The sequence below is a fragment of the Oncorhynchus nerka genome, linkage group LG17 (assembly GCF_034236695.1).
Source record: "Oncorhynchus nerka isolate Pitt River linkage group LG17, Oner_Uvic_2.0, whole genome shotgun sequence".
Lineage (NCBI taxonomy): Eukaryota > Metazoa > Chordata > Actinopteri > Salmoniformes > Salmonidae > Oncorhynchus > Oncorhynchus nerka.
In genome coordinates, this window is record NC_088412.1 from 50,730,732 (window position 1) to 50,744,330 (window position 13,599).

Consider the following 13,599-nt stretch of genomic DNA (forward strand, 5'->3'; position numbering starts at 1 on the left):
AGCGATACAAGAGGTGAGGATTAAGGAGAAGTGTGTGTTTGTGTGTGTGTATCCATGCCTCCATGTGGATGGATTCAATGGTTCACATATCCAGTCTGCCTTGTACTCTATTCCCATTGGTCCTGCCCTGTGTCTACACTACTCTATTCCCATTGGTCCTGCCCTGTGTCTACACTACAGCAGCGAGTTGGACGGGGTCGTTAAGGAGCTTGTTTTTCATGTGACTAAGGGTTTCTAATCAGTAGGGTTAAATTGGGAGTTGCCACAATACAGATGTAGGATCTTAATTTGATCACACTTTTTGCAGGAGAACTTTCCTGCAACAGGAAATTCAAAACTTGGTGTATTTGAGTTTTTAAAAGTCTTCTGACATGATTTTCCCTGCAAAAATGTCCATTAATTACAACCCACATAATAATTCACATGTCCTATTGCTGCAAGATTATTTTCCTGCTGTAGAAAACTGTCTCACCTACATCTGCACTGGGCAGCATTTTGAAACGTCTGGTCAATCATATCTCAGTACAGAGACCATTTCATCTAAACCTTCCCTGGAGAGCAGCATGACTGGCGTTGACTTCAGCTTCAGATATAGAGCTGCACAAATTCCCAGAGCCTTGGCTTTACCTCTGGGTGTATGTGTATCATTGGCTCCAACCATTTTAGAGCGCCACACACACACACACACACACACACCATCTCCATCTGTCCACAGACACATGACACACGTGGAGAACACTCTGTGACTGATGTGCCGGCGCCAGATTGGCCTCCCATGATCCATCACTCTAATTGGTGGGTCGGCAGGTGGTTATGGACCCGAGCACCTAATAGGATGTAGACATCCTATTCCTTTTGGAGCCCTTTTTGATTTACTCATTTGCTGTCTGAATGTTATGTAGGGCATGTAGGGATGTAGGGTTATGTAAAAGCAACAGAGATCATTATTCTCCGTTATGGGAGCTCCGCAGTTGCTCGATTGCTGCTTGCTTGCTGATCGGTGACGCTGCCTCAAGGCTCATTTGTGATTGGTGTGCAGTTTGTTTCCGCCGTGCCTCTCGTCTCCCCTATAGTTGAGGCAGGCTGTGTGATTTTGGTGTGGTAATGTGAGCCTCTAAAGCCGACCATGTCTGTTACTACATCCCTCCCTTACATCTCCGTTACGTCCAGGCGGTATAAGTCATGCAATGCTTCCCGGGCAGAGTGACACTTACTGTGGCAATTAAAGGAACGCTGGCTTGTTTTTCTACAGTGTTTCAGTCTCGTTTTCTCAGCTGAGGTGCCGTTTACATGAGTTCCAGAGGTTATAGGTCATAGCTCCTTTCATGGGAACTGATGGTGGAAACAACCTGACATTACCTAACTACTCCCCTGTCTGACACCACACACACACACGGATGGACAGACACACAAACGCCCGCCATCTCTTGCTAACCGCTTACCTTTCTCACTGACCTCAGCTCGCTGCACCACGCGGATCCCGCGGTGATGATAGCATGTGACTACAACAAAGAGAACCTCCCCAACGAGGAAGACTATCAAGAACTACCTGGTTCGTACAGGGATGAGGATGATGATGAAGAAGAAGATGATGATGAAGAAGAGGAGGAAGATGATGAAGATGAAACACTCTTTACAAGTACGTGTTTGTTTATACATAATTGGTTTGGGACAGTGGTGGCCGTTTGGTCTCTGCCTGGTGCCCCGCTTCCTGGTAACAATGGCCTCAATGGCTGCTGGGATATGTGGTTTAAGAGCTCTCCTTTCATTGGACCCCTCCAGTCAGAGCTGTCCCTGATTTGAGCGTTGAATGTGACCAATCAAAGCACCGAGGTGACAGTGGCGTGTGAATGAGAGGTGTTGCGTAACATGTCTGTTACATCAACAACACACACATACACCATGGCTGTTCCTCAGATAACCTTGTTCCAGTAGTTCCCTTCACATACACCATGGCTGTTCCTCAGATAACCTTGTTCCAGTAGTTCCCTTCACATACACCATGGCTGTTCCTCAGATAACCTTGTTCCAGTAGTTCCCTTCACATACACCATGGCTGTTCCTCAGATAACCTTGTTCCAGTAGTTCCCTTCACTCTTTCATTTTCATGAGCAGTTGTCTGAATGATTGATTTGAGCCCCGTTATGTCTATGAGGTATTTATGCACACCTCTCCTCTCTGTAAGAGATGTAAACAGAAGAGTGGAAACAGTGAACACACTCCCATCCTGTAGCTCTCACTGGATAGGTTACTGCTGTGACAGTTGAATTTCTACTGCATGAGTTAGCTGTGGTGCTAGTAATTCCAATTTTATCAAAATGTTATGGAAAGTTTGCTGATCTTTTTCTGGCCTCTCTATAAAAACAAAATGTGTCCGTGTCCGTGTGTGTGTGTGTGTGTGTGTGTACATGTGTATAGGTGCCCTGGCTCTGAAGGTGTTGAGGAAGGACTCCCTGGCCATTAAGATCAGTAACCGTCCGTCACAGAGAGAGCTGGAGGATAAGAACATACTGCCCACCCAGTCAGACCAGGAGAAACTGGAGTTCAGGCAGCAGATAGGCACCAAGCTCACACGGTGAGAGACACGCGCACACACATCCCTATAGCAACGGAGAAACTGGAGTTCAGGCAGCAGATAGGCACCAAGCTCACACGGTGAGAGACACGCGCACACACATCCCTATAGCAACGGAGAGACTGGAGTCACGTTATCATATAGGCACCAAGCTCGCATGGAGCGAGTCATATTCACGCATACTAACACACGCAGGCTCATCTGCTCTTACACATTGCATACAGTCAAACTGATTGCCAAGCAACAAGCTGTTATGGTGAGAGATGAACTTACGTGAGCTTGAAATCACAAACACACACACACACACCTCATCTCCCAGTCAGCACCTGTACACCCTGCAGTGGCCTGGTTGAGATGTGACCGGGCTACTTAAGACAACATGATAGATGACACCTAATAATGGAGAGAGGAAGCTAAGCTGGAAGTGAGGAAGTGAGAAAAGGTAGAGGGATGGAGGGAAATTGATGAGAGGTAGAGGATGGAGGGAGAGTAGCAGAGAGCCTGTCACATTTTATCTTGAATATGCCAGTGAGAGGGCAGACATCTTCATGTGGGACTTTACGCTCACAGAGGACAGAACATGAATACAGGAGGGTTGTGGCAGTATCAGTCATGTATATTAACCCTGGATTGCTGATTCATTGAGTGGCTTTGAAGCCACCGGTTGGCCATATTGGCCCAGTAGGAGCCCTGTAGGAGCCCAGTAGGAAGCCACCGGTTGGCCATATTGGCCCAGTAGGAGCCCTGTAGGAGCCCAGTAGGAGCCCAGTAGGAAGCCAGTAGGAGCCCAGTAGGAAGCCAGTAGGAGCCCAGTAGGAGCGGTCCTCCATATGAAAACATTTAATTCTACAGTATTTCAACAAAAATGAAATACAGATATTTTTTTACACTTTTTTTCTCCCCAATTGTCACTGCAACTCCCGTACGGACTCTGGCTTTAACCCCAGCTTCCCCTATCAGTCATCTAATGTATATATAAATCATTGGGCAATACAGGAAGGAAACAGAATTCACAAATCATTTCAATTCCTTATATTGCCTCCCACTCTCATTTGTCACACTCACTACAACTTGCCTTCTCCCTCTCTTCCTTCCCTCCCTTTCTCCATTTATCTCCCTCTCCATCCACTCTGCTTCCCTCCTACTCCTTCCTCCCTCCCCTCTCTCCATTTTTCTCCATCTCTTTCCCTCCCTCTGGTTGCTGTATGAATCATTGTGTCAGACTGTTGAGGTGGTAAATAAATACATGTAAATCTGAGGCAGTCACGGCTCATAGAAAACCTGCTCTGACATCAGCAAATAAAACACAATAAAACATAACACAATAAAAGACGTTAGGAAATGGTCCAGACTGACTCTAGTTCTATTTCCTCAGGAGGTTGAGTCAACGGCCAACTACAGAAGAGCTGGAACAGAGAAACATACTCAAACGTAAGTAGCACAGACTAGATAGGCAGAAGACACACTTCCATTTCTTACAAAATTGACAAAGTGTCTATTCTATTCTGTTCTATTCTAACCTGTCTCTCCCTCTCTCCCCTATCTTAGGCCACAATGAGCTGGAGGAGCAGGAGGAGATGAGGGAGCTCAAGAAACGCCTGTCGAGAAAGGTGAGAGAGGGGAGGAAGAGGCTAAGAGGGGGGAATTGGGTATCAATTTCCATTACATGACAGACCATTGGAAATATGAGTGTGTGTGTGGTGACCCTCAATCACCACACAAACACAGCTGGCAGGTCCAAGGCATAAACGACATAAGCGACTGCTTAGGTCCCTGCGGCCGCTAGGGGGCCCCAGACCCAAAATACAGTTATTTTTGTACAAAACAAATTGGAATGCGGTCATGTTCTCTTCGACAGACTATGCAATATATTGACCAGATACTCTAAAGATGGAAATAAATGTCTTAAAACATAGAAAGCAGTGGGGATGAGGCAAGTTCAGGTGGGACCATTCTAGCCAATGAGAGGGCTATACGCTTTTGAACAACTGGCAAACGCCGAAATATCGTATTTTTTCTCAAAGTTGCCAGGATGTCACGCGTCCTACTTGTATCAGTAAACTCGTAACAACCTAAGAAATGTCTATTCGATCAAATAAGCCAATCCAGCCACCTGCTGGAGAAGACAGATTGTGGGCCCGGTTGTTCCTCTCACTTTGCCTCTTCCTCTCTGTCGCAACGTACTGTTGAGAGTTACAATAGTAGAATACACAGGGTGCTATTTTGACATTTGTTTGTGCATCAGCCGTTTTCCTTTTGTTATGTCAGTCATTGCCAGACACCAACAACATTTTGCTTTGAGCCCCCAAAAGACTTGGGCCGGCCCTGCACACGCACACTCTGATAACCCTTTTCCCCCCTGTACCCAGTTGAGTCAGAGGCCCACGGTGGAGGAGTTGAGGGAAGCTAAGATCCTGACCCGCTTCAGTGACTACGTAGAGGTTGCTGACGCTCAGGACTACGACAGGAGGGCAGACAAACCCTGGACGCGACTCACAGCTGCTGATAAGGTAATAACACACACATACACAAATGCACAGTTATGCAAATACTGTTTTCTCCGACTGATCTCTGGCTCTGTTTGTCCCTCGTAGGCTGCCATACGTAAAGAACTCAATGAATTTAAAAACACAGAGATGGAAGTGCATGAGGGTAGTCGCCATCTCACCAGGTATGTACCGTATGTCACAGCCATACTACATACTACTGCAATACAACACAAAGACACTAGCCCATACCTCAAGCTGCAATACAACACAAAGACACTAGCCCATACCTCAAGCTGCAATACAACACAAAGACACTAGCCCATACCTCAAGCTGCAATACAACACAAAGACACTAGCCCATACCTCAAGCTGCAATACAACACAAAGACACTAGCCCATACCTCAAGCTGTAATACAACACAAAGACACTAGCCCATACCTCAAGCTGCAATACAACACAAAGACACTAGCCCATACCTCAAGCTGCAATACAACACAAAGACACTAGCCCATACCTCAAGCTGCAATACAACACAAAGACACTAGCCCATACCTCAAGCTGCAATACAACACAAAGACACTAGCCCATACCTCAAGCTGCAATACAACACAAAGACACTAGCCCTCAAGCTGCATACCTCAAGCTGCAATACAACACAGACACTAGCCCATACCTCAAGCTGCAATACAACACAAAGACACTAGCCCATACCTCAAGCTGCAATACAACACAAAGACACTAGCCCATACCTCAAGCTGCAATACAACACAAAGACACTAGCCCATACCTCAAGCTGCAATACAACACAAAGACACTAGCCCATACCTCAAGCTGCAATACAACACAAAGACACTAGCCCATACCTCAAGCTGCAATACAACACAGACACTAGCCCATACCTCAAGCTGCAATACAACACAAAGACACTAGCCCATACCTCAAGCTGCAATACAACACAAAGACACTAGCCCATACCTCAAGCTGCAATACAACACAAAGACACTAGCCCATACCTGTATACAGTAACTATTTGACACAAAGACACCTGTATACAGTAACCTTTGAGCTGCAATACATACAGTAACTATTTGACACTAGCCCATACCTGTATACAGTAACTATTTGACACTAGCCCATACCTGTATACAGTAACTATTTGACACTAGCCCATACCTGTATACAGTAACTATTTGACACTAGCCCATACCTGTATACAGTAACTATTTGACACTAGCCCATACCTGTATACAGTAACTATTTGACACTAGCCCATACCTGTATACAGTAACTATTTGACATTAGCCCATACCTGTATACAGTAACTATTTGACACTAGCCCATACCTGTATACAGTAACTATTTGACACTAGCCCATACCTGTATACAGTAACTATTTGACACTAGCCCATACCTGTATACAGTAACTATTTGACACTAGCCCATACCTGTATACAGTAACTATTTGACACTAGCCCATACCTGTATACAGTAACTATTTGACACTAGCCCATACCTGTATACAGTAACTATTTGACACTAGCCCATACCTGTATACAGTAACTATTTGACACTAGCCCATACCTGTATACAGTAACTATTTGACACTAGCCCATACCTGTATACAGTAACTATTTGACACTAGCCCATACCTGTATACAGTAACTATTTGACACTAGCCCATACCTGTATACAGTAACTATTTGACACTAGCCCATACCTGTATACAGTAACTATTTGACACTAGCCCATACCTGTATACAGTAACTATTTGACACTAGCCCATACCTGTATACAGTAACTATTTGACACTAGCCCATACCTGTATACAGTAACTATTTGACACTAGCCCATACCTGTATACAGTAACTATTTGACACTAGCCCATACCTGTATACAGTAACTATTTGACACTAGCCCATACCTGTATACAGTAACTATTTGACACTAGCCCATACCTGTATACAGTAACTATTTGACACTAGCCCATACCTGTATACAGTAACTATTTGACACTAGCCCATACCTGTATACAGTAACTATTTGACACTAGCCCATACCTGTATACAGTAACTATTTGACACTAGCCCATACCTGTATACAGTAACTATTTGACACTAGCCCATACCTGTATACAGTAACTATTTGACACTAGCCCATACCTGTATACAGTAACTATTTGACACTAGCCCATACCTGTATACAGTAACTATTTGACACTAGCCCATACCTGTATACAGTAACTATTTGACACTAGCCCATACCTGTATACAGTAACTATTTGACACTAGCCCATACCTGTATACAGTAACTATTTGACACTAGCCCATACCTGTATACAGTAACTATTTGACACTAGCCCATACCTGTATACAGTAACTATTTGACACTAGCCCATACCTGTATACAGTAACTATTTGACACTAGCCCATACCTGTATACAGTAACTATTTGACACTAGCCCATACCTGTATACAGTAACTATTTGACACTAGCCCATACCTGTATACAGTAACTATTTGACACTAGCCCATACCTGTATACAGTAACTATTTGACACTAGCCCATACCTGTATACAGTAACTATTTGACACTAGCCCATACCTGTATACAGTAACTATTTGACACTAGCCCATACCTGTATACAGTAACTATTTGACACTAGCCCATACCTGTATACAGTAACTATTTGACACTAGCCCATACCTGTATACAGTAACTATTTGACACTAGCCCATACCTGTATACAGTAACTATTTGACACTAGCCCATACCTGTATACAGTAACTATTTGACACTAGCCCATACCTGTATACAGTAACTATTTGACACTAGCCCATACCTGTATACAGTAACTATTTGACACTAGCCCATACCTGTATACAGTAACTATTTGACACTAGCCCATACCTGTATACAGTAATCATGGCATGGGGTTGTTCATTGACTGATATGTATTTGTTGAAAATGTATCACTTGCTGGTTTCATTTCAGCAGCATTTTAGTTTTTTTGCTAAATGCTATATATCCACAATAAATAGTCCTGCTAGGTTATATATGTAGTAAATAACGGGGGAAAAAGTTACAAATGTCACATTTGTGACAGCAATATTTAAATGTTTTTTAAATCGTTCAAAACAGTAATATGAGATCTGTATGTAAAACATGAGTCATTTAGCAGATGCTCTTATCCAGAGCGACTTACAGTAAGTGCATTCATCTTAAGATAGGTGAGACAACCACACATCACAGTCAAATATACAGGATATGAAGATTCCATTCCATCTAAACAATTAAAATAGCATTTAGCAAAAAAAAGCCCATTTTCATACACCTCTAAAAATCTATTAATAAGAAATCTGAGAACAGTAATATTTTACACACACATGACGGTACCCAGAAGCAAATCATTTCTGATGAGAAAACACAAATGTTTAAAATTGGTGGATTTAGCGTTTTGGAGAAAAAAAAACTTCAATTAGCTCTCTCCCTGTCTCTCTTTCTCTGTCCTGTAGGTTTCATCGACCGTAGTTCTTCTTCTGCCATCTTTTACAATAACCTCAAGTGCTGGATCGCAAACTACTGCCTCTGTGTACCACACCCCTTCGCTTCCAGACCAGAACACAACAAGACCAGAACTGGACCAGAACCACACTAGAACATGTCCTGAAACTGACCCGAAATGTCATCTGAACCTGGAGGGGTGTGTGTACAGAACTGGGCAGCTGACACTACTCCAGGCGGCTCCAATGTTGACCCAAAATATGTGCCAATATCTAGAGTGGGTAGACTGGACCAATCACAACAGTATCTTGGTTCTGTGTTTATAGAGAGGTCACAGTGTGGCCATGTTGGGGTTGTGGAGAGGGAGCATCGTACACATGGAGAGAGATTGATGGACTGACTGACTGGGTTCTCCTCTAAACGGAGATTATATGGACTAAAACGTATTGTTTTTAACAGCCTTTTATTATCCTTTTTAATTATGAAGATAGTTCATGTGTTTACTTTACTGCACTTTAGTTTTTGACGGTACTCTATGGAGGGGTTATGGAAATCTATTCCTATATCGGTGCCAACAAGACTTTGGGATTGTGGGAGATTGAGTCTGGGAGGGTATCCGTAAGGAATAAAGAGAGACATCCAAAACTGATTGGTTAAAAAATGATTATCCTCCATTGGTTAATGTTCCTGCCTTTTTAATACTTTTTGGTACATTATTCGTTTGACTATTTTCCATTGTGGGCTGCTGTTTCCAAAACAGAGGGACCAAACCCTTTTAATCTGATAGTACTGCAGAATAGGATTCTGTAATAAGTGTGTTGTGGTTAAAGTACTATTTTACAATACCGTGCTATTCTGAAGGAAACTGTAGTAGGAGAATATGATCGGAAATATTTACCTCTTAAAAACGTTGAAATACAACACAAAACTCTCCTGTCCATGTTGTGTTCATGTTGGGATATTGACACGTGAACCAAGCAATAATTGAACTTTTCTTTCCTCCATCTGTCTGTCTTTCTGGGCTGCATTCAAGTGAACAAGTACTGGGAACATTTCGGAGAGCTACCCGCTCAATACCAAATACACTTTGAAATGCTGTTGTGATCTTGAATGCAACCCTTTGTATAGTGTCACTGTGCCTGTTGTATTGTTTACAGGGATGAAAACATTGCCAAATGTACTTTGTTTGAATGACATTTGATCAAGTATGTTGTCAATATAATGTTTCAGTAGCGTGCTCCATAGACTGGTAAGTATCAGTTCTGAATGGAATGGAATTGTTCAATTTCTCAATGTTCTCAAAACAGGAATTGTATGGTTCCACCTGGTTTGGCCTCATAGTGGAGAACCTATATTAGACCACCCTTTGGCTGTGGATCAAAGTACAGTACCACCTTTTGCTCACAAAAAGCCAGACACCTCAAAATACAAGGAAAAACATTCTTCTTTTTTTTTTTTTTTTTTCAATGAACACATGCAGTTGATGAGTTGGTCTTGATCGTTTAGTCTGAACCCTTGTTGGGTGTGTGTGTGCGTACATGTTCATTAGGCACAAAACAGGAAAATGTTTTACAACGGAGTGCTTACTTAACACGACCCAAGACTCAGTGTTGTTTCCCTGTGCCTCTCTCCTGTATCCAAACTAACAAAAGAGGACACTCTTTGTATAATATATGTACATAATACAAAAGAAACTTAAATATTTAAATATGAATTTCTTTTTTGTACAGAAGGAAACTGCATGTGATGATTGTTAACTATTTGTTCATCTTCTATAGCCCTGTTTATACCTGGTTCTAACTTGGGTCCTTTGTCCGGATCTTGTCCAAATTCTGGTTTTGCCCACATTATTAGGCAGGTGTAGAAAATCAAGAGACACATTGTGATCAGATCATTCTTCCCACTTCCGGAGGTAGTCAGGCATGCATTGTGTAGAGAGATCTGGACAGAGAAACCATTTAAATCATCGTTTTTCTGCCGTCTAAAATCATTGTGATCCGATTGTGATCCGATCATTCTTCCCACTTCCGGAGGTAGTCAGGCATGCATTGTGTAGAGAGATCTGGACAGAGAAACCATTTAAATCACCGTTATTCTGCCGTCTAAAATCATTGTGATCCGATTGTGATCCGATCATTCTTCCCACTTCCGGAGGTAGTCCGGCATGCATTGTGTAGAGAGATCTGGACAGAGAAACCATTTAAATCATCGTTTTTCTGCCGTCTAAAATCATTGTGATCCGATTGTGATCCGATCATTCTTCCCACTTCCGGAGGTAGTCAGGCATGCATTGTGTAGAGAGATCTGGACAGAGAAACCATTTAAATCACCGTTATTCTGCCGTCTAAAATCATTGCATTGATCTGGACGATCATTCTTCCCAAAATCATTCCGAGTGATCAGATCAGGCATGCATTGTGTAGAGAGATCTGGACAGAGAAACCATTTAAATCACCGTTATTCTGCCGTCTAAAATCATTGTAATCCGATTGTGATCAGATCATTCTTCCCACTTCCGGAGGTAGTCCGGCATGCATTGTGTAGAGAGATCTGGACAGAGAAACCATTTAAATCAAAATCATCGTTTTTCTGCCGTCTAAAATCATTGTGATCCGATTGTGATCCGATCATTCTTCCCACTTCCGGAGGTAGTCAGGCATGCATTGTGTAGAGAGATCTGGACAGAGAAACCATTTAAATCATCGTTTTTCTGCCGTCTAAAATCATTGTGATCCGATTGTGATCCGATCATTCTTCCCACTTCCGGAGGTAGTCAGGCATGCATTGTGTAGAGAGATCTGGACAGAGAAACCATTTAAATCACCGTTATTCTGCCGTCTAAAATCATTGCCAGGTGGCATCAACATATCTTACAATAAATACATATTATTTTGAAAGAATAACTGTGAAATAATTTGCATAAAGGAAGGAAATCTGGTCACAACAAAGACATAGTGGACAGAGAAGACATTTTAATAGCCTGTGTAGACACATTTCTGGAAATGTGGGCACAATCAGCATGTAGAAAAGATCAGGACAACGAACCTATAAAAGCACCAGGTATAAACGGGGCTTGTGATGTATGCAGTTTCTTATATAAAGGAAATATATATAAAACAACTTTTAAAAACGTTCATAACTGCTTTTTTCTTCAACCTTCTCTATTCCATATATACAGTGGTGTACGAAATGATTGACACCCTGGATAAAGATGAGCAAAATTACTGTATAAAATAAATAATTCAAATATTAAGATATATTTTAATGCTCCAAAAATTGGGAAATTATATTATTTTATACTAAGTAATAATCTTTTTTCAAAAAATAGGTAGGGGTCAAAATCACACCCATGTTTTTAATACCTTTAAATACCTCACATTGCAAAGATAACAACACTGAGCCTTTTTCTGAAATATTTAGAAAAAGGCTCAGCGTTGGTAAATTCACTCAGGCTATCTACTCCGATTTCAAAACCTCTGAGTGTGTCAGAGTGCAGAATAACTGAGGAGTTTACGACCGTGCATCACCTGTTGAATATGACTGGTGTCAGAGTGCAGAATAACTGAGGAGTTTACGACTGGTGTCAGTAAACTTCGGCAAAAGATTAATATAATAATTAAATTGTTGCCAGCAGCAGTTACAGTCAAACGGAGTCTGTATTGAATACACATCAGGGGAGATACCTATTTAGACCATCCCTAGCTGCTGGGCTGCTCAGCCCTGGGGGTCTGTCGTACTGTTGGCTGCTGGGCTGCTAAGTCCTGGTGGTCTGTCGTACTGTTGGCTGCTCAGCCCTGGGGGTCTGTCGTACTGTTGGCTGCTGGGCTGCTCAGCCCTGGGGGTCTGTCATACTGTTGGCTGCTGGGCTGCTAAGTCCTGGTGGTCTGTCGTACTGTTGGCTGCTGGGCTGCTCAGCCCTGGGGGTCTGTCGTACTGTTGGCTGCTGGGCTGCTCAGCCCTGGGGGTCTGTCGTACTGTTGGCTGCTGGGCTGCTCAGTCCTGGGGGCTGCTGGGCTGCGTCCTGGGGGGTCTGTTGGCTGCTGGGCTGCTCAGTCCTGGGGGTCTGTCGTACTGTTGGCTGCTGGGCTGCTCAGCCCTGGGGGTCTGTCGTACTGTTGGCTGCTGGGCTGCTCAGTCCTGGGGGTCTGTCGTACTGTTGGCTGCTGGGCTGCTCAGTCCTGGGGGTCTGTCGTACTGTTGGCTGCTGGGCTGCTCAGTCCTGGGGGTCTGTCGTACTGTTGGCTGCTCAGCCCTGGGGGTCTGTCGTACTGTTGGCTGCTGGGCTGCTCAGTCCTGGGGGTCTGTCGTACTGTTGGCTGCTGGGCTGCTGGGCTGCTCAGGCTGCTCTCCTGGGGTCTGTCTGTTGGCTGCTCAGCCCTGGGGGTCTGTCGTACTGCTGGCTGCTGGGCTGCTCAGTCCTGGGGGTCTGTCGTACTGTTGGCTGCTGGGCTGCTCAGTCCTGGGGGTCTGTCGTACTGTGCTGGCTGCTGGGGGGTCTGTCGTAGCCCTGGGGGTCTGGGGGTCTGTCGTACTGTTGGCTGCTGGGCTGCTCAGCCCTGGGGGTCTGTCGTACTGTTGGCTGCTGGGCTGCTCAGCCCTGGGGGTCTGTCGTACTGTTGGCTGCTGGGCTGCCCTGGGGGTCTGTCCTGGGGGTCTGGGGGTCTGTCGTACTGTTGGCTGCTGGGCTGCTCAGCCCTGGGGGTCTGGGGTCTGTCGTACTGTTGGCTGCTGGGCTGCTCAGCCCTGGGGTCTGTCGTACTGTTGGCTGCTGGGCTGCTCAGCCCTGGGGGTCTGTCGTACTGTTGGCTGCTGGGCTGCTCAGCCCTGGGGGTCTGTCGTACTGTTGGCTGCTGGGCTGCTCAGCCCTGGGGGTCTGTCGTACTGTTGGCTGCTGGGCTGCTCAGCCCTGGGGGTCTGTCGTACTGTTGGCTGCTGGGCTGCTCAGCCCTGGGGGTCTGTCGTACTGTTGGCTGCTGGGCTGCTCAGCCCTGGGGGTCTGTCGTACTGTTGGCTGCTGGGCTGCTCAGTCCTGG

General features: G+C 44.4%; 1 protein-coding gene across 1 annotated transcript in view; it reads left to right on the forward strand.

Moving 5' to 3' along the window:
- The window catches only part of phactr1 (phosphatase and actin regulator 1), a 17,178-nt gene extending 7,963 nt beyond the window's left edge, over positions 1 to 9,215 (forward strand). The window contains exons 6-13 of the mRNA XM_029686907.2: positions 1 to 13; positions 1,461 to 1,639; positions 2,419 to 2,575; positions 3,951 to 4,006; positions 4,124 to 4,185; positions 4,945 to 5,085; positions 5,170 to 5,246; positions 8,578 to 9,215. The exon at positions 1 to 13 is cut by the window's left edge and continues 261 nt beyond it. Coding sequence (XP_029542767.1) covers positions 1 to 13; positions 1,461 to 1,639; positions 2,419 to 2,575; positions 3,951 to 4,006; positions 4,124 to 4,185; positions 4,945 to 5,085; positions 5,170 to 5,246; positions 8,578 to 8,593 — 701 coding nt within the window. The 3' untranslated portion in view covers positions 8,594 to 9,215. The remainder of the gene's footprint in view (positions 14 to 1,460; positions 1,640 to 2,418; positions 2,576 to 3,950; positions 4,007 to 4,123; positions 4,186 to 4,944; positions 5,086 to 5,169; positions 5,247 to 8,577) is intronic.
- The last annotated feature ends 4,384 nt before the right edge of the window (positions 9,216 to 13,599 follow it).